This window comes from Notechis scutatus, chromosome 6 (assembly GCF_049901735.1).
Source record: "Notechis scutatus isolate UNSWTSFEM ecotype Mainland chromosome 6, rNotScu1.2, whole genome shotgun sequence".
In the NCBI taxonomy this organism is placed as follows: Eukaryota; Metazoa; Chordata; class Lepidosauria; order Squamata; family Elapidae; genus Notechis; species Notechis scutatus.
The window spans coordinates 76,905,757-76,925,886 of NC_142014.1; the positions used below are offsets into that span (position 1 = coordinate 76,905,757).

General features: G+C 40.0%; 1 protein-coding gene across 2 annotated transcripts in view; it reads left to right on the forward strand.

Annotated features, from left to right (window-relative positions):
• The window catches only part of SFMBT2 (Scm like with four mbt domains 2), a 65,716-nt gene extending 56,312 nt beyond the window's left edge, over positions 1-9,404 (forward strand). For both annotated transcript variants that reach the window (XM_087968888.1, XM_087968889.1), the window contains exons 19-21: positions 142-369; positions 1,579-1,704; positions 7,770-9,404. In XM_087968888.1, the coding sequence (XP_087825014.1) occupies positions 142-369; positions 1,579-1,704; positions 7,770-7,910 (495 nt within the window). In that variant the 3' untranslated portion in view covers positions 7,911-9,404. The remainder of the gene's footprint in view (positions 1-141; positions 370-1,578; positions 1,705-7,769) is intronic.
• The last annotated feature ends 10,726 nt before the right edge of the window (positions 9,405-20,130 follow it).

Here is a 20,130-nt window from a genome sequence, read left to right on the forward strand (position 1 = left end):
CGCGCGCAGGCGGCGGACCAGAGAGAGAACTCGTCAGTCAGCAGACACAGCACATTTGACCCCTCTTTCGGGCTCAGACTGGTCATCTTCTACAGGAGGCATGCAAATACAATCCTTCAATTCAATTCAATTCCGTGGCAGGAGAGTGACGAGGAAGAAGCCGACACCCCGTGGAGCGAGGAAACCAGCCCAGAACTGCAGGATGATCTAACGGACGTCTCTTTAGAGGACATTCCTCTGGCCATACCAATGACCACAATGAAGTTACGCAGCAGAAGAGGCTCCATCCATGTGGCTCGGCCTGAGCGGGACAGGCAAGCCCAGAAGGCACTTTCCTTCCTGCGTGTCAAAAGTGAGAGAACCAGGCAGGTAAGTGGCTGGATAGCTATACCTTTGCTTTTTGATGGGTCTCCAACATTTGAACGACTCCAAAACAGCCCCTTGGAAAATCATGGGTTTTCCGTCTTGCAGGCCTGGTTCATTTGCTTTCTGGGGATTTTTTTAGGGGGAAGCCAGCTTGGTTGGTGTGATGACCCGGGGCATGGCACAAAGGCAACACAGTCAGATAATCAGTAGGAGTCCCTTTATTAGGTCCAACTTTGCCCCCAAAGTCCTGGTTACATTCTGGCTGGAGGAAAATTGATTCTTCTGGCTGGAGAATCAAGTCCAAAATGTGGTCAACAAAAACTGTAACTATAAGTCCAATCAAGGCAAAATGAGGTAATTAGTCCGGCAGGGCAGAAGCAATAATTCCAAATGTGAAGGCACGGCAATAACTCAACGCGGTTGGAAAGATGCCAGGAACACAGATAAGCCATGACAACACAAGATAAACTCACGTTTGTTCCCAGCAGCTGCCGCACTCAGCATGCATATCTTTTAAACTCTTCCCAGCTGTGGCTAATGAAGGGAATCAGGGCCCTTTCCTCCCCCATAAGCCATACAACCCATGTTGCTCTCTTCTCCATTGTTCCCTACATGCCCTAGGATGAAGAGGGGGTGGGCCTCTAAACCATCCTAAAGAAATACTATTTCGAATATCACAGGTAGTCCTTGACTTACGATCATAATTGAGTCCCATAATTTCTGTTGCTAAGCGAAATCGCTGTTGTGTAAATTTTTCCCCATTTAATGACTTTACTTGCCACAGTTGTTAAGGGAATCACTTCCTTACAACCACAATTGAGCCCAACAATTCTGTTGCTAAGTGAGACATTTGCTAAGTGAGTTTTCCCCCCATTTTATCACTTTTCTTGCCACTGTTGTTAAGTGAATAACTGCAGTTGTTGAATTAGTAACACGGTTGTTAAGTGAATCTGGCTTCCCCATTGACTTTGGTCATAAAAGGTGATCACATGTCCCCAGGACATTGCAACCATCATAAATCTGAGAGACGGTTGCCAAGCTTCTGAATTTTGACCACGTGACCCTGGGGATGTGGTAACGGTCATTCATAGTGAAAAACGGCCATAAGCCAATGTTTTTAGTGTCATAACGTCAGATGGTTTCTAAATAAACTGTTGTAAAGTTGAGGATTAACTGCCCTAATTTTGTGGTCTCAATTTTGGTTCATTGCAGATCAAGGAGGCTGCAGAAGATAAGCTCATCCTGGAGAGCAACCCGTTGGAATGGACGGTGCTCGATGTGGTGCAATTCCTCCGATTGACCGACTGTGCTCCCCTTGCCAAAATCTTTCAGGAACAGGTTCTTTCTTTCTTTCTTTCTTTCTTTCTTTCTTTCTTTCTTTCTTTCTTTCTTTCTTTCTTTCTTTCTTTCTTCCGTTTCTTTCTTTTTCTCTTTCTCTTTCTTTTTTCTTCCTTCCCTACCTTCTCTCTCTTCTTTCTTTTTCTCTTTCTTTCATTCTTCCTTTCTCCCTTTCTCTCAATCTGTTTCTTTTTCTTCCTTTATCTCTTTTTCTTCCTCTTCCTTTTTCTTCCTTCCTTTTATTTCTTCCTTCCTCCCTTTTTCTTCCTTTCTTTTTTCCTCTTTCTTTCCCTTTCTTTTTTCTTCCTTCCTTCCCTTCTCTCTCTCTTATTTCTTTTTCCCTTCCTTCCTTTCTTTCAATTGTTCTTTCTCTTCCTTCCTTTTTTCTTTCTTCCATCCTTCCTTTCTCCCGTCCTCCTTCTTTTCTTTTCTTTTCTTTTCTTTTCTTTTTGTTAGGGATATACACCCTAGCAAAATGTGCAACGGTAGTCAGTCAGTCAGGCAGATATGTGAGATAAACGTTGTTGTAGCTTACACTCAGTAAAACAGATACACAGTGCTAGTTAAATAGATTTATTCCAGTAAGATTGTTAGCATAGTCAAACAGTCCATATATCATACACTTAGTTCAGTCCGTCCGGGGATTATTCATTAGCAAAGTCCAGTGTTGAAAAAGAGGTCAGTAAACTTACAAATAATCAGTCCAGTAATACATCTCTTTTTGCAGTAGAGATATGAAGAAAATCAAACCTCTTTTCTTCGTTCAGCAATAGCAGGGAAAACACACAGTTATCACTATCAATCCATCATTGTCAGCAATCCAGTAAAAGCCAGCAAACAGTGAGCTCTCTTGCTCCCTCTTATGGTGATTTTACAACCGCACCCAAAATACATGGTCTTCATTTAAAGTGATACACACAATCATAGTCTATATATATTATTTTACCCAAACTAAGTTAGGTAACCATGTTATCCCTAACATTCTCCCCTTTTGGGTAATATAATAATATATATATATATATATTTACAACTTTAAACCATAGTTTTCACAACTTTCCTTGTGCTTTACTGCACCTTGGGCTTTTGTAAACTGATCAGCAAAATTTTCTTCAGTTATGCAATATTCCAGACTTATTAAACCATTTTTTACAGATTGCCTTACATTCAAATATCTAAGATCAGTATGCTTAGATCTCGTTTTTACAGCAATATTTGTAGCCAACCGTATGGCTGCTTGATTGTCCTCATACACTACAATGGCATCATTAACAGTTATTCCCATATCTAATAACAACTGTTTATACAGAATTAAATCAGTACATAATAAAGATAGACATGAAAATTCTGCTTCCATTGTGGACATACTTATGTGTTGCTGTCTAATTGACCTCCAACCAATCAGTGCTTTTCCTAATAGTATAGCCATACCTGAAGTTGATTTCCTAGTGTTTATGTCTGTTGCAAAACTTGCATCAGCATATGCACTTAAAATCAGATCATCTTTTGGCTCCAAATACAAGGCATAGTGCATTGTCTTTTTAAGATACCTTAATATACGCTTTAGCGCTTGCCAGTGACGTTCAGTGGGTTCAGCGTTGAATCTTGCCAATTGATTAACGCCATATGCAATGTCTGGCCTTGACCAATTACTAATATATGATAAACTACCAATTAATGACTGATAAATAGTCTTATCAAATTTTGAACTTTGAGCATCAGTTCGGCAAAATTCCTGACTCATTGGAGTTTTTGCCGGCTTACAAAGTTCCATTTTATACGTTTTTAGCAATTGGTAAATTTTATCTTCTTGAGATATCTTAAAGCCACTCTTGGTTTTGTTTATTGTCAATCCTAAATACTGTCTTATCTCTCCTAATTGCTTTAATTTTAACCTCTTACTTAATAATGATATTATTTCAGTAGCTTCATTATTAGTCTTTGTAATTAAAGCAATATAATCTGTAAACAACAATAATAATGACACCGTTCCATTTGTCTCTTTCTTAAATAAACATGGATCAGCTAAACCTGCTTTAAACCCTATATTGTTTAACTCCTTAACAATATATTGGTTCCATTCATAACCAGATTGCTTTAATCCATAGAGACTCTTTTTAAGTTTCCAACAGTCATTATTAGTTTTATTATCCTTAATTCCTACAGGTTTCTTTAAATATATAGTGTGCTGCAATGGTGCATGCAGATAGGCAGTTTCTACATCTAAGTGATTTATAATATAATTCTTCTTAGCTGCCCACACTAAAGCTGCTCTCAAGGTTGTTGCCTTTAAATTCGGTGCAAATACTTCATCATAATCATATGCAGTTTGATTAAATCCTTGAGCTACCAACCTAGCCTTATGGGTAACAGTCCCATTTTTACCAGTTTTTAATTTAAATATCCATTTGCAGCCAATGGACTTTTCACCTGGAGGTAATTTGGCATTTTCATAAACTTTCATTTCCTTTAATGAATTTAGTTCCTTCTCCATTGCCTTATGCCAATTTTCCTGTTCCTTTGCAGGATACATCCTAAGTTCTTCAACAGTAGTTGGAACTTTACTAACTTGGCAAACTACACTTGCTTGGTAGCTGTCAGGTGGTCTGGTTACACGTGTAGAACGTCTAGGTATTACAGGGCTTACAGGTGGACTTTCATGTTCTACCTGTTCCTGGTTATCTATTTCTTCCTTTTCTGGTATTTCTTCCTGTTCTGGTCCTATATGCTCTTCCTGTACTTCCTCTTTAATTGCGCTCTTCTTATTACTGATTTGATCTTTTGGTCTTTTGTAGGTTTCTATAATTACTTCCTTACTTGAATCTTGTTCCAGTTTTTCCCATCCTACATGTTCTAGGAATTGTGCACTAGCACTACAGTAAACTCTAGATGTACCTTTTTCCCAGAATCTGTATGATTTGTGATTAGATTCATAACCTACAAAGAATAACCTTTTAGCCCTATGCTGCCCTTTTTGTCTCAGTTGTGTAGGGATATGCACCCATGCTGGTGCTCCAAATGTGTGCATGTAGCTTAGGTCAGGTTTTCTGCCATGCCACTGTGTGAATGGTAATTCACCTGTTGTTGAGTTAACAATATTATTCAATATATGATTACCACACATTACTGCTTCTCCCCACAAAGTTTCAGGTAATCCTGAATCTGACAGCATAGTACGAGCCATTGCTTGTATTGTTTGGCTCGTCTTTCTATAAAGGCATTATGTTGTGGCCTATATGGTGCAGATTTTTTATGTTCAACACCTGCCATCTTCAGTCTGTTTTGGAATTTATTGTTTATAAATTCCGTACCATTATCAGTTATAAGAGTTACTAATTTCCTTTTAGTTTTTCTTTCTGCAAATTTAAGCCAATTAAAGAAATTTTGATATGTTTCTGTTTTGCTCTTCATTAGATAACAGAAACCATATCTGGAATAATGGTCCATTATACTTAGTATATAATGAGCACCTCCCACACTTGGTTTTTTAGGACCTATAGTATCAGCAAATACGACCTCTAGAGGCTCCTTTGTCTTAAATCCATTTAATCTATTTGCTGGTATTACCTTGCTTTTTTCTTGACTACAAGTATTGCAGTGCAAATACTTACTGCCAGGCTTCAAATTTTATACCTTTAGATAGTTCTACCGTTTGTTTGAGCATTTTAAAATTTATATGCCCTAAACGTCTGTGTAACAAATGTATGCACTCATCATGAGGTTTAACATTATTATAAACTGTGTTAGCTACCTCTAATGAATTATCATTTAACACATACAATTCACCTTTTAAAGTTGCAGTCACTTTTTTACCTTCTTTTTCTATTATGCAACTTTCTCCCTTAAAGGTAATTACATAACCTAGTTTAACCAAAACTCTAACCGAAAGCAAATTAAACTTAAGTTGTAGTACATATAACATTTTTACATTTTCTTTTATGCAAGAACAATATGCTATACCTTCACCTTTAGCTTTCAGTTTCCAGCCATTAGCTAACAATATCTGCTGTGAACTCGTGGACATCTTAACAAACCTTTTCTTATCTTTCATTATGCAGTGCGATGCTGCACTATCTACAACCCATAAATTATTATTCACAGTTTCGTTGCTATACATGGCTAACTCTATACATTTTTTATCCTTTTGATGCCTTTTAGCATTCTGGCTGGCATTTTGGCTTTTTGCTTTCTTGCAGAATCTAGCCAAATGTTCTTTTCCTCCACAATTAAAACATTTTCTAATTGTATAAGCTGACGAAGATTCTTTCTCTTCTTCACATTGTGGTTGTTCCCTTCTGAGTTGATCCCTTTCAAGCCTTCTCCTGGCTTCTTCAATTAATCTGCCAGTAATGTCAGTTAATGTAAGATTATCTTTTGGCAGAACTTCAAGTGAAGTTACATAGTCATCATAACTCTCATCTAACGAAGACAAAATTATATAAACTTGATGTAGTTCTGTGAAGATAAGTTCTTTTTCATGCAGTTCCTGAAAAATTCTCTTCATAGTGTTTATATGACTCAGCATGTCTCCATTCTTTTGAAGATGTGTTCTAAACAGCTTTCGTGTAAGATTTATATGTGCTCCTACACTGTCTCGAACATAAATCTTCTTTAAATTCTCCCAACATTTTGCAGCTGTTTCTTCTCCACGAATATGGACAAGCTGCTGGTCAGAGAGTGTCAGTCCTATTATACAGAGAACTTGCTCATTCTTCAGTTTATATTCTTGTATTTTCTGGGCATCATCCTCATCCTCCGGATCCCATCTACCTCTGGTGGGTTTTGAATTATACTCCACAAACCTTCTCTGCGTAGAAGTAGGCTGCATTTCATAGACCATGAAACATAGTTTGTTCCATCCAGTTTGGATATTAGAGACAAACTTGGTAAATTGACTTGTGCCATCTTTTTCTGGATATTAAACTATAATTAATAAAACACAGCTGTCTGTTTACAGTATTGTGTAACTACACAAACTCTCACTTTATATAAGCCTGTTATATCCTGGTTAGTCTGACTGTGCAGCTGGGCCCATAACCAGTGTTAGGGATATACACCCTAGCAAAATGTGCAACGGTAGTCAGTCAGTCAGGCAGATATGTGAGATAAACGTTGTTGTAGCTTACATTCAGTAAAACAGATACACAGTGCTAGTTAAATAGATTTATTCCAGTAAGATTGTTAGCATAGTCCAACAGTCCATATATCATACACTTAGTTCAGTCCGTCCGGGGATTATTCATTAGCAAAGTCCAGTGTTGAAAAAGAGGTCAGTAAACTTACAAATAATCAGTCCAGTAATATATCTCTTTTTGCAGTAGAGATATGAAGAAAATCAAACCTCTTTTCTTCGTTCAGCAATAGCAGGGAAAACACACAGTTATCACTATCAATCCATCATTGTCAGCAATCCAGTAAAAGCCAGCAAACAGTGAGCTCTCTTGCTCCCTCTTATGGTGATTTTACAACCGCACCCAAAATACATGGTCTGCATTTAAAGTGATACACACAATCATAGTCTATATATATTATTTTACCCAAACTAAGTTAGGTAACCATGTTATCCCTAACACTTTTCTTTTCTTTAACTGTAGCACTTCCTGATACAGGATCAGAATTGCGTTAACACAGGACATAAACTGATACAGTGGGAGGGACCTCAGCGGTCTTCTATAGATCAATAGTAGATCAATAGGTACCACTTTGGTGGGAAGGTACAGTAACAGCACTCCATGACATCATGCTGGCCACATGACCGTGGAAATATCTTCGGACAGCACTGGCTCAATGGCCTTGAAACAGAGATGCCCACTGCCCACTACAGTTGGCAACAAGTAGTGAAGTAAAATCCACAGGGATATTTTTTTTACATTTTTTTAACCTTCGACTTCCCATTAATTTCCTTTTGTTTGGGCCAAATCCTATGTCCAATTAACAGACACTCAGGGGTGTTACATCCCTGGATCAATCAGTATAAAAGCCCCACAATCCAATTGTTTTGAAACTTCAACCGAGGAAGACTCCTTAACTAAAAATATATTTCCCCCCTCTATTTCTCCTTTTTGCAGGATATTGATGGACAAGCCCTTCTCCTGCTGACGCTCCCAACCGTCCAGGAATGCATGGAATTGAAGCTTGGCCCAGCCATCAAACTGTGCCACCAGATTGAACGGGTGAAGCTGGCTTTTTATGCACAATATGCCAACTGACAACTACCCTCCGCAGATTTTCTGTCTCTGCTTTCTTACTTTTTTAGGGCCTTGCCTGCAATTCCCTTTTTCCTCAGTGCTTGGTATTTGGAAACATGGACCCCTCTGTGCATGCATAGAAGTGCCCACACAATGAACCAAATTAAGATCCTGAGCTGAAGCCGGAAATATTTTAAGGTGATAGGCACCCATAAACGATCAAGAAGTGATACAGGCACACCACCCGCTCTGAAGAAAAGAAAAGTTTGAAATTCACCAAAGCTTGGGAGATTAACTCGTGCTTCAGGTTATCAGTCATCCTGACCTCAAAAAAACAACATTGGCATTTTCACTCAACGTATGTGTCAGGATTCCGGAATTTACCCCAATTAATTCATGAGTCTCAAGCAAAACTTCAAAAGGATTTATTGGGAGTTAACATGTCCGGCATTGCCTGGGTGCAGCCGACTCTGAGACACATCATTCATTGTCACCCTTGACCCTGGTTTCCCCCACACACACACACCCTTCTGGGTGTATCGTAATCCATATTCTCCAATGGGACACCTCCATAGCCCAGAGTCATCAGTCATGCTCTCCAGCTAGAATTTTGTGCAGCAGAAACTTCAGTCCCCTAGTTACTATCTTTGAAAACTATTTATGGAATGCACTTTTGATTTCCAAGCTGCCGCTTTCCCCCCTTTCTTTCTGTTGGCAACTCTAAAAAGAATAGAATGCCAATAGAAATATTTTATGAGTTGGCAGTAGGCAGAAATAATTGACTTCTTCAACCAAATCTTCATCAGACATCCCTGAAATTCTGCAAGGTTTGGCCATTTTGACAAATGGAAGAGGGGCCTGAGGAAGTAACAGAATAATAGATTTGGAAGGAACCTTGGAGGTCTAGTCCAGCCCCCTACTCAAGCAGGAGACCCCAGCCTAACCCATTTCAGCAAATGTTTGTTCACTCTCTTTCTGAAAGCCTCCAGCCATGGAGCGTCCACAACTGTTGAAAGCAATCAGGCTGGAGTTTTAAGGATGCCTTAAAAATTAATTTGAGGGGAAAATTAAGGACTCAAATACAGTTTGTGTTTTAGTTTTTTTTTGATAGGGATGTTAACTTTATACAGAGAGGGAAACAAGCTGCAAGAAAGGAAACATTTGTCCTATTTGAGCTGGATAGAAGGATGTGAACTTCAACTCCCAGAATTCTCAGCTACCTTGACCACAGACTTAATGGGATTTAAAACTTGACGTGGAATACTTGGAGTGATGCAGTGGCTTATTAAAATCTAATGCAAAGATGCATTATTATTATTATTTTCTGTGCCTAGAATTGCACTTTTACTCTGCTTGTGGATCTTTGTTTTAAATACCTTTGAAAACCCCAGGCAGCATGGTTGCTGACATGAAGAATTGGTTGGGCTTAAATTTTCTGGCTTTTTAAAAAAAAACTGTAAGCATGAAGGCACGGGCTGGTTTAGGACAGTTTTCTAAATGAAAAGAAAAAGAAAAGCAAGTTGTTCATTTTATCACGTAACAACTTAAACGTGCAGTTAAAAACTGGTTTTTTTTTATTCTTTGTACATGATTCTATATCTGTAAATAGAGAGACACAAATCTATCTGATATGATATCATGTAAATAAAGGGGAAGGTCTATATATTCAGAGTTATATTTTAATTTTTATGCAGACCGAATTTTTACTTGGAAGAGGCATAAGCTGAGTTGTTAATAAAGTCCTTCAAAGGCATCTGTGTTCCTTATACTTTTTTCTTTCCCCATTGTCTTCTTCCCTTCATTACTCTCTCTCTCTCTCTCTCTCTCTCTATATATATATATATATATATATATATGTTTTCTGAGAAAACATATATATATATATGTGTGTGTGTATGTGTATGTGTATGTGTATGTATGTGTATATATGTATGTATGTATATATATATATATATATATATATATATATATATATATATATATATATATATATGGTGTTGACTTGGTTCGGGTATTTTCCGCGTGGGAAAATACCCGAACCAGCAATACATACATGTAATACCAGCGAAAACTTAAGAAAACAAATATATATATATATATATATATATATATATATATATATATATATATATATATATATATATATATATATATATATATATTGTGCATCAATTAAAGTTTGCAAGGATGGCTGGACGGCGACGTTCTCTGGCCAAAAATCCATTGCGAAATTGGTACTCCTCTTAGAGGTAGTCCTCAACATACAACCAGTTGCTTAGCAACCGAAGTTATGACAGTACTGAAAAAGGGGGACCAATGACTCGGATTCGAAATTACGATGGTCGCCCTCACCACTGCATAGTCCTGTGACCTCATTTCAGACTTTCAGCAAAACAGTTGCAATTATAGAATACTGGCCGCGTTCTGCAGTCCCATGACTGTTTTATTATGGTTTTGCCAAAACACGGCACTTGCTTTTGATTTGGGGCAAAAACGTACCCCAGTGAGCAATGAGTTCGCTTGACAGCAATGATTGTCACATTTTCTTAATGATTACCACAAAAAAAAAGGCTTAACAACCATTACAACTATGATCATAAAGCAGTGGTTGCCAAGCAGTGGGCCGGGGACCACTGGTGGTCCATGAGAAAATTTTGGTGGTCTGCAGAGAAATGTCACCCCCAAAGTACCCCCCAAAGCAATTAATCCAAGCTGTGTGGGACACAAGGCTTGTGTCTTCTTGCATTGCAAACAGCACGAGGCAGTGAGGGGAGGGGGGAAGGGCAGAGGGGGGAAACTTGCCCCACGTGCCCCACACACCTGGCCTGGCCACCAGTCTGCTGTCTGCTTTTGGCTGCACACAAGGAAAGCAGCAACAGTCTTTCCCCCAAACTCTGCCAAAAATGAGTCTTTGGGACCCTGCAAGGCATCCTGCTCCCAGAGGCTGCTCCAGCGCAACAAGTCACAAAGACTCATTTCTAGCGGAATTTGGGGGAGAGAAAGACTTCTGCTGCTTTCCTTGCATGAAGCCAAAAGTCTCTCTCTCCCCCTGAGAATAGAGCTGGAGATGGTATCCTGCAGTCCCAAATAAAGAATGATCGATTGGTAGGAAAAGCGGGGTGGGAAATTTTCCTGCAGACTTTTTTGGGATTTTCCCAGGAGTGTCTGGTCACGGGAGTTTAAAATTATGAGTTTGGTGGTTTCTGAGGTCCAAAAGGTTGGCAACTCCTGTCATAGAGGATTGTATTATGGAAATAGGGATACTCTATTGTTTTGTTTAAAATCTTGCGAGATTATGCTTTTGTTGTTGTTTCTTTATTCACACAGGAAAACTAGGGGTGTTCATAGGCTAGATTTAAAAGAAAAACACAGCTATTTCTGTGCAAAATTCTATGTCGGGAAGCCAGATTCACTTAACAATTGCAGTGATTTTCTTAACCACAAGACACGTCATCAAATGGGGGCAAAATTCACTTCACAAGCATCTTGCTTAAGAGGAGAAATTTTGGGGTCAATTGTAGAGTTGAGAACTACCTGCATACATGGGTTCTGCTAAACCAGCCATAAAGGCAGTGAAAGAACACAAACGTACAGTAACACTGCCTCCTATTTCCCACCGCAAATAATTTGCAAGGTGCTGGAATTAATATGCCTGAATGCAAGCTAATTGGAGGGAGGCGACAAGACAAAAGGTGTATTTTAGCAAAATGGCTTTTTTATATATATATATATATATATATATATATATATATATATATATATATATATATATATATATATTGTGCATCAATTTAAAAGTTTGCAAGGATGGCTGGACGGCGATGTTCTCTGGCCAAAAATCCATTGCGAAATTGGTACTCCTCTTAGAGGTAGTCCTCAACATACAACCAGTTGCTTAGCAACCGAAGTTATGACAGTACTGAAAAAAGGGGGACCAATGACTCGGATTCGAAATTACGATGGTCGCCCTCACCACTGCACAGTCCTGTGACCTCATTTCAGACTTTCAGCAAAACAGTTGCAATTATAGAATACTGGCCACGTTCTGCAGTCCCATGACTGTTTTATTATGGTTTTACCAAAACACAGCACTTGCTTTTGATTTGGGGCAAAAACGTACCCTAGTGAGCAATGAGTTCGCTTGACAGCAATGATTGTCACATTTTCTTAATGATTACCACCAAAAAAAAGGCTTAACAACCATTACAACTATGATCATAAAGCAGTGGTTGCCAAGCAGTGGGCCGGGGACCACTGGTGGTCCATGAGAAAATTTTGGTGGTCTGCAGAGAAATGTCACCCCCAAAGTACCCCCCAAAGCAATTAATCCAAGCTGTGTGGGAACACAAGGCTTGTGTCGCTTGCATTGCAAATAGCACGAGGCAGTGAGGGGAGGGGGGAAGGGCAGAGTGGGGAAACTTGCCCCACACCTGGCCTGGCCACCAGTCTGCTGTCTGCTTTTGGCTGCACACAAGGAAAGCAGCAACAGTCTTTCCCCCAAACTCTGCCAAAAATGAGTCTTTGGGACCCTGCAAGGCATCCTGCTCCCAGAGGCTGCTCCGGCGCAACAAGTCACAAAGACTCATTTCTAGCGGAATTTGGGGGAGAGAAAGACTTCTGCTGCTTTCCTTGCATGAAGCCAAAAGTCTCTCTCTCCCCCTGAGAATGGAGCTGGAGACGGTATCCTGCAATCCCAAATAAAGAATGATCGATTGGTAGGAAAACGGGGTGGGAAATTTTCCTGCAGACTTTTTTTGGGATTTTCCCAGGGTGTCTGGTCCACGGGATTTAAAATTATGAGTTTGGTGGTTCCTGAGGTCCAAAAGGTTGGCAACTCCTGGCATAGAGGATTGTATTATGGAAATAGGGATACTCTATTGTTTTGTTTAAAATCTTGCGAGATTATGCTTTTGTTGTTGTTTCTTTATTCACACTGGAAAACTAGGGGTGTTCATAGGCTAGATTTAAAAGAAAAACACAGCTATTTCTGTGCAAAATTCTATGTCGGGGAAGCCAGATTCACTTAACAATTGCAGTGATTTTCTTAACCACAAGACACGTCATCAAATGGGGGCAAAATTCACTTCACAAGCATTTGCTTAAGAGGAGAAATTTTGGGGTCAATTGTAAGTTGAGAACTACCTGCATACATGGGTTCTGCTAAACCAGCCATAAAGGCAGTGAAAGAACACAAACGTACAGTAACACTGCCTCCTATTTCCAACCGCAAATAATTTGCAAGGTGCTGGAATTAATATGCCTGAATGCAGGCTAATTGGAGGGAGGCGACAAAACAAAAGGTGTATTTTAGCAAAATGGCTTTTTAGAACCATTAAATAAAATTCCACCATAATAAACCGTCGTGTAGCAAGGTAATATTCAATAAACAGCGTGGTTTACAAGCAATCGGGGAATTGGGAATGCCACAGAACGGGGATTGTGACTAATTGCATGTCGGGCTAACTGGGCAGGAAAAATAAGTGGTCTTTTAAAAGGCTTTTATTTTCTTTGTGGAGGGGTGGGGGGAAATTAGAATTTAAATATTTGGTTTCATTTGGGACCACCGTTGTTCAAATAAACCGGGTGTATTTTGCAGTTTTCATCTGCCTCCCTCTTCAAAAGTAGAGTGGTTTTTTTTCCCCCAGCCCAAAAGAATAGATGAAATTATTTTCTGAAAAAGGGAGCAACAATTTTCGGTTGCACTCAACTTATGATGGTTATTAAATATTAAATTTAGTAGCCAGAACAGTAAAAGGTTCAATGGGCCAGAACACACAGATGTCGTCTATGAGTTAGAAAGGGCTGAGTCATGCATGAGGCAATCTGTGCTGTGATTGGTCGCCGTGAGCATAAAGGGAGCGTTTTCCTTTTTTCCCGCCTTTTTTTCTTCTCTCTGTTCTGTACACTCTTCAATTTACCTCATGACATTTCTCTGTTCCTGACATATCTTGTCTGCTATAGATATAGACATTAAATATATTTATTTGTATAAAACTACAAGTTCGGGTCAATGTCTCTGACTTCATTAGGACACTTGCCGCACAATTCCGTGGAAATGGCGAGTTGCTTATTGATCGTTAGAAGTTACAATGGATCCCGATTGGTTTGAAGTTCTGGTGCCTTTCCCCCACGTTGTGGTCACGTGACCATATCTTGGTCACTTGGCAACGAACCTTCGTTTAAGGCAGTTTGCAGTGTATAAAGTTAGCACCCACCCCTCTTAGAAGAATGAAATATTTTAGGAAATATTAAAAAGGCAGAATATTATAGTTTCTCCCTAAAGGAGAAACATGCTCTTGGAAAGCAGCCCCCACTTTTCTTAATAAGCCCTAGCAGGACTGGCCCAGCCTATCTACAAGACAAAAACCAAAGCTCCAGGGTGATGGGATTAAGACATGACCCCTCAGGACATAATAGAATTAGCCCTCTACCCATCTATTAGCAGGTCTCACTGCACTGTGAAATCACCTGGGGACATTACATCAGCCCAAGGGTCCACAAAACCTGATTCATACACACATGATTCTTCACATGGCCCAAATCTGACTATAGCCAACAGATACATGCTCTTGCCACAGGAACAGGAAGCTCATGTTTGTTAAGTGAATCTGAATTCCCCATTGACTCTGCTTGTCAGAAGGTCGCAAAAGAAGACCATGTGGCCTCCCAGGACACTGTGACCGTCATAAATACAAATCAGTTGCCAAGCGCCTGGATTTTGATCACATGACCGTGGGGATGCTATAACGGTCATAAGTCACTTTTTCCAATGCCAGTCACTAAGTGAACTGTTGTAAGTCAAGGACTACCTGTACACCAGCTAGGTAAGCAAACAATGGCATCCTTTGGACATAACGAGACCCCCCCAAATGATGTTCCCATCACATATTACAGGTTGCCCTTGACTTACAACCATTAAGTTAGTGACTGTTTGAAGTTATTACGGTACTGAAACAAGTAACTTATGACCATTTTTCACATGTATGACCTTTGTTGCATCTCCATGGTTGCATGTTCAAAATACAAATGCTTGGCAACTGACTCATATTTATGACGATTGCAGCGTCCCAGGGTCATGCGATCCCCTTTTGCGACCATCTGACAAGCAAAATCAACGGGGAAGCCAGATTCACTTAACAAATGTGTTTCTAACTTAACGATGGCAGTGATTCACTTAACCATGAGACAAAAATGTTGTAAAATGGGGGCAAAATTCACTAAACAACTATCTCACTGAGCAACATAAATTTTGGGCTCAGTTGCGGTCATAATTCAAGCCCACTACCTGTCAATTGCTTATTTTCTTTTAAGGCAATGTATTCCTTTCCCTTATGTTATATGTGGAAATAATATATTGTTGCAAGTTACACCTGAGATAATGAAGAGCAGAAGGGACTCCATCTTTTTTCAAAATGTGACCTTTTATAATGATTACTGAAAACATGTACTGTTTTGTAACTTGTTATTTTCTGAAGTAAATGTCAGGTTTTTGGCTGGAACATGGGGGTTGTATATTTTGGCTTAAAGATTAATGTAAGAGATGCTAGGGTCATTCTGACCTGAATGGAACTGGTTAATAATCCAATGTGTTGAGAAGAACATAACAGGAAGAAGCCATGAAAACAAGGGTAGTGTCCAAATGAAAGGAAACAGGTGGTACGCAATGGGTGTGGCGTAGGGAATTACGTAGTTGGGTAGATTGTGAACCCAGGAAAAAGGACAGACACTGTACATTTGAACTTGCATATAAACCCCAGGTCTCATATTGTTCACTGTCTCTGCTGTATTTTGTGATTATTCTCACACCTTCAGAGCTGTTGTACTACAACTCCCACCCTAGGGAACTGAGAACATGTTAGTGGCCTTGTCAGCGAAGGAGGATGGGACAGAGGGTGAGTTAGTAATCAAGCTATTGATCACAAGGTTTGTTTTGATGGTTTTATGGCAGTTTTGGAATCAGCCCACCTTCTGAGTGGACTGGATTTAAAAAGATTGAGAGGGTGTTGGCTGGGAGAAGAGATTTATTTTTTAAAAGTGGGATGTCAGAGCAATGATCTGGACTTAATTAGCCATCTTTTCTCAGCTGCTACCATCTGTGTCACAGCTAATTAGGATAATAGCAGCTTCATTTTCCCAACTCTCAATGGCTTCCCGGAGGGGGCCCGAGAAAGAGATAAGATGAAGTTGTCAAACTTTATTAAGGGAAACACGGCAAAGGGATGTTAGGAAAAAAACAGATTTTCTCAGGGCACAGTTGGAACAAAAAACTTAATGATCCTCAGAAAGCCTCTTGGTTTCTCCCATACTTATATATAGGTAGTTCTCAACTTATAACCACAATTAAGCCCAAAATTTTCTGTGGCTAAGTGAGACGTTAGTCAAGTGAATTTTGCCCCATTTTACCACCTTCATTGCCACTGTTGCTAAGTGAATAATTGCAGTTCGGGTATCTCCACATGTCATCCTTAATGAAGTGTGCAATTTTTGCATTGGATGAGGAGAGCACATTTTTCTCCTTCTGTCCTGGCCCCTTTTTTATGGAGGCACGATTGAGAGCGTTTTAACAAACCACATCCCGGTTTGGTTTGGTGGCAGCAGTGCCTCAGGTAGAAAGTCCCTACAGAGAGTGGTGAGGACAGTGGAGAAGATTATAGGAAGCTTTCTTCCTGTCATTCAGGATACTGCTTACAAGTGCTATGTGATAGAGCTCAAAGCATTGTTTTTAAAGTGATGTCAATATCTTCTAATTGAGCCATCTTTTCTCAGCTGCTACAATCTGTGTCACAGCTAATTAGGATAATAGCAGCTTCATTTTCCCAACTCTCAATGGCTTCTCAGAGAGGGCCCGAGAAGAGATAAGATGAAGTTGTCAAACTTTATTAGGGGAAACACGGCAAAGGGATGTCAGGAAAAAAACAGATTTTCTCAGGGCACAGTTGGAACAAAAAACTTAATGATCCTCAGAAAGCCTCTTGGTTTCTCCCATACTTATATATAGGTAGTTCTCAACTTATAACCACAATTAAGCCCAAAATTTTCTGTGGCTAAGTGAGACATTAGTCAAGTGAATTTTGCCCCATTTTACCACCTTCATTGCCACTGTTGCTAAGTGAATAATTGCAGTTCGGGTATCTCCACATGTCATCCTTAATGAAGTGTGCAATTTTTGCATTGGATGAGGAGAGCACATTTTTCTCCTTCTGTCCTGGCCCCTTTTTTATGGAGGCACGATTGAGAGCGTTTTAACAAACCACATCCCGGTTTGGTTTGATGGCAGCAGTGCCTCAGGTAGAAAGTCCCTACAGAGAGTGGTGAGGACAGCGGAGAAGATTATAGGAAGCTTTCTTCCTGTCATTCAGGATACTGCTTACAAGTGCTATGTGCTTAGAGCTCAAAGCATTGTTAGAGACCCCCCACACACCCCTTTGTGGTCTATTTCTGTTGCTCCAATTGTTCAGAGTTTTGCAGCATCAATTCAGCACCAGAAAAATAAACACAGATGGTTGATGCTTCGTTTAACATCTTTATAAACGTAATAAGTAGATTTTACAAACCAGTTGTAGATTTCTCCAACATGGAGCAAACTCAAAGGGAAATATGTTGCAAGTAATTTCAGTAGCAACTCAGGAGCTCAGAAACAGACACCAGTTTCACTTTAGTTCAGCAGGCAAGCAGGCAAGCAAGCAAGTTAGTTTCATCTTCAATAGACAGACTCAGAGCTCAACATAGCTGCAGAGTTGCAGAGCTTAATAGAGAGCCACGCCTAGGCTAATTTTAGTTTCAGTTTCCAGCCTAGGCTACTTCATTTGCTGATTTAGTTGCTATGCCTATTCACTGGCTGACCTTGTTACCAAACTCTATTTCAGTCCATTAATATACTCTGACACATTTCAAAATATTTCTAGCAGGATTTTCAGATTCTGTAACAGCTTTGTTCCCCTATGCCAGGGGTCCCCACGCCGTCCGCGGACGTGCGGAACAAGCCTTACCGCGCTGGTTGCTGGCGCGCCATCTTTTTGGTAAAAAAGCAATTTTTCAAAAGATGGGCGCAGCTGAGCTTTTCGGGTAGAAAGCCATTTCTCCGAAAAGCTCACCAAGCTGCGCCTGCGAAAAATCACTCGAAACGTCACCAAAGTGATTTTTCGTCAAAAGATGGCGCGAGCTAACCGGACGCGGCCAGCTGGCGCCAGAACCGGGCGCGGCGTCGAAAGGTTGGGGATCCCTGCCCTATGCCATCCATCTAGTAAACTGCAAGATTCGTTTCTCTCACCATGTACATGTAGACATCCGAACTAGACTGGGTTGCTTCTCTTTGTCATATAATACAGTGGGTATATACATAATTTTTTCTTTATTTATTTTGTCATGTTTAGGTAGTGTACATTGAAGGCGGTGACCCTTTGAAGAGCTGTATGCAACGGAATTTCATTTTAATATGTGCCGATTAGTGTAAAATCAAAGTGACAATAAAGTTATGCTAAGTTCTAAGTTGTTAAGTTAATAACAAATGAATCATGCTTCCCCACTGACTTTGCTCTCCAGAAGGTCACAAAAAGGGACCACATGGCCACGGGACACTGCAACCATCATAAATATGAGTCAGTTGCCCAGTATGTGAATTCTGATCATGCGACCATGGCGATGCTGCAACGAAAAATGGTCATAAGTCACTTTTTTCAATGCCGTTGTAACTTTGAGTGATCACTAAACGAACTCTTGTAATTTGAGGACTACCTGTATTTGCTTAAGAAGAAACTGGGATCTATGATGGGCCATGAAATGGACAGAATCAGAGGCTGCTATTAAAAAAAAACCTTACTCCCTTCTCAGTTGAGTTTGCTGCTGCTTGGAAATCAAAGCAGTTCCATGTTTAATGGAGGAAGATTCCTGGAAGGAAAACATTGGAGCATTTTTCTGTTTATATATGCATTTGGAATTTGCTTTTCAGACTAAACATGTCCACCAGCCAACATTTTAACTGCCTGAAACTTTACATTGGTTCATAGGGGTTTTCCGGACATGTTAAACTTCACTGAAATGAGGTTGCTCATTTGCGGTTGTGGGAACTCAGCCAGCATCTTTGTATGCTGTGAGAACCAGGTCATCATCCTCATATCCATCCATAGTAGGGTGCATAGGTTATGGCACATGAAGGCAAGAATTGTGGGGCTTATTGAGTTTAGTAAACTGTTTTAATGGAGGGAGAAGGAGGGAGGGAAGAAGAAAGAAGAAGGAAGGAAGGAAGGAAATGAGAGGGACAGAAGAAGAGAAATAGTGGGAGGGGGAGAGGAAAGGAAGGAAGGAAGGAAGGAAGGAAGGAAGGAAGGAAGGAAAAGGAAGGAAGGAAGGAAGGACGGAAAAGGAAAAGGATGGAAAATAAATAGGGGGGAGGGAAGGGAGGGAAAAGGAAGGAAGGAAAAGGAAAGAAAAAACAAGCAAGCAAGAAATAGGGGTTGGAGCAAGGAAGGGAGGATGAAAGGAAGGAGAAAAGAGGGAGGGAGGGAAGAAGAAAGAAAGAAAGAAAAAGGAAGGAAGTAAAAAAATGAGGGATGAAAGAAGAGAAATAGAAGGAGGGTGGGAGAGAGGGATGGAGGAAGGATAGAAGGAAAGAAAAAGAAAGAAAAAAGCAGCAAGAAACAAAGAAACGAGAGAAATAGGGGCAGGAGCAAGGGAAGGAGGGAGAGAGGGAGGAAGGAAAGAGAAAGAAAGAAAGAAAGAAAGAAAGAAAGAAAGAAAGAAAGAAAGAAAGAAAGAAAGAAAGAAAGAAAGAAAGAAAGAAAGAAAGAAAGAAAGAAAGAATCCAAAAATCAATTTCTTGTAACTGTAAAAGTGGTGGTGTGAGGTTTTATTCAAAGCGGTTCAGAGTGCAATCTCTTTGGAAAAGGGATTGTGTTTTCATGACTTGCTTGGAAGGGGATGTAAAAATAATAAGTCTGCTTTTGTTTCTGGGTCTTGTTTCTTAATTTCTTAGCTGTCACTTGCTTCTCAGCGGGGAGAGGACCTCACACAGTAAATTGTTGCCTTGAGAATAGTGATTTAATCTCTCCACATCCTGAATGTCGAGTGACTCTGGCATTGCTCAGATCCAGCTGTTCAACATCTGTTGCTGTACAGGGGAGCCGAGGAAAGAATGAGGCTCCAGCGCATAAACCTTCCCACCACTTTTGAATGGGCCTCAAAACATCCCACAGAAGATCCCAAGTTTCTGCAACAATGGGCCTCATGATATCTCACAGAAACT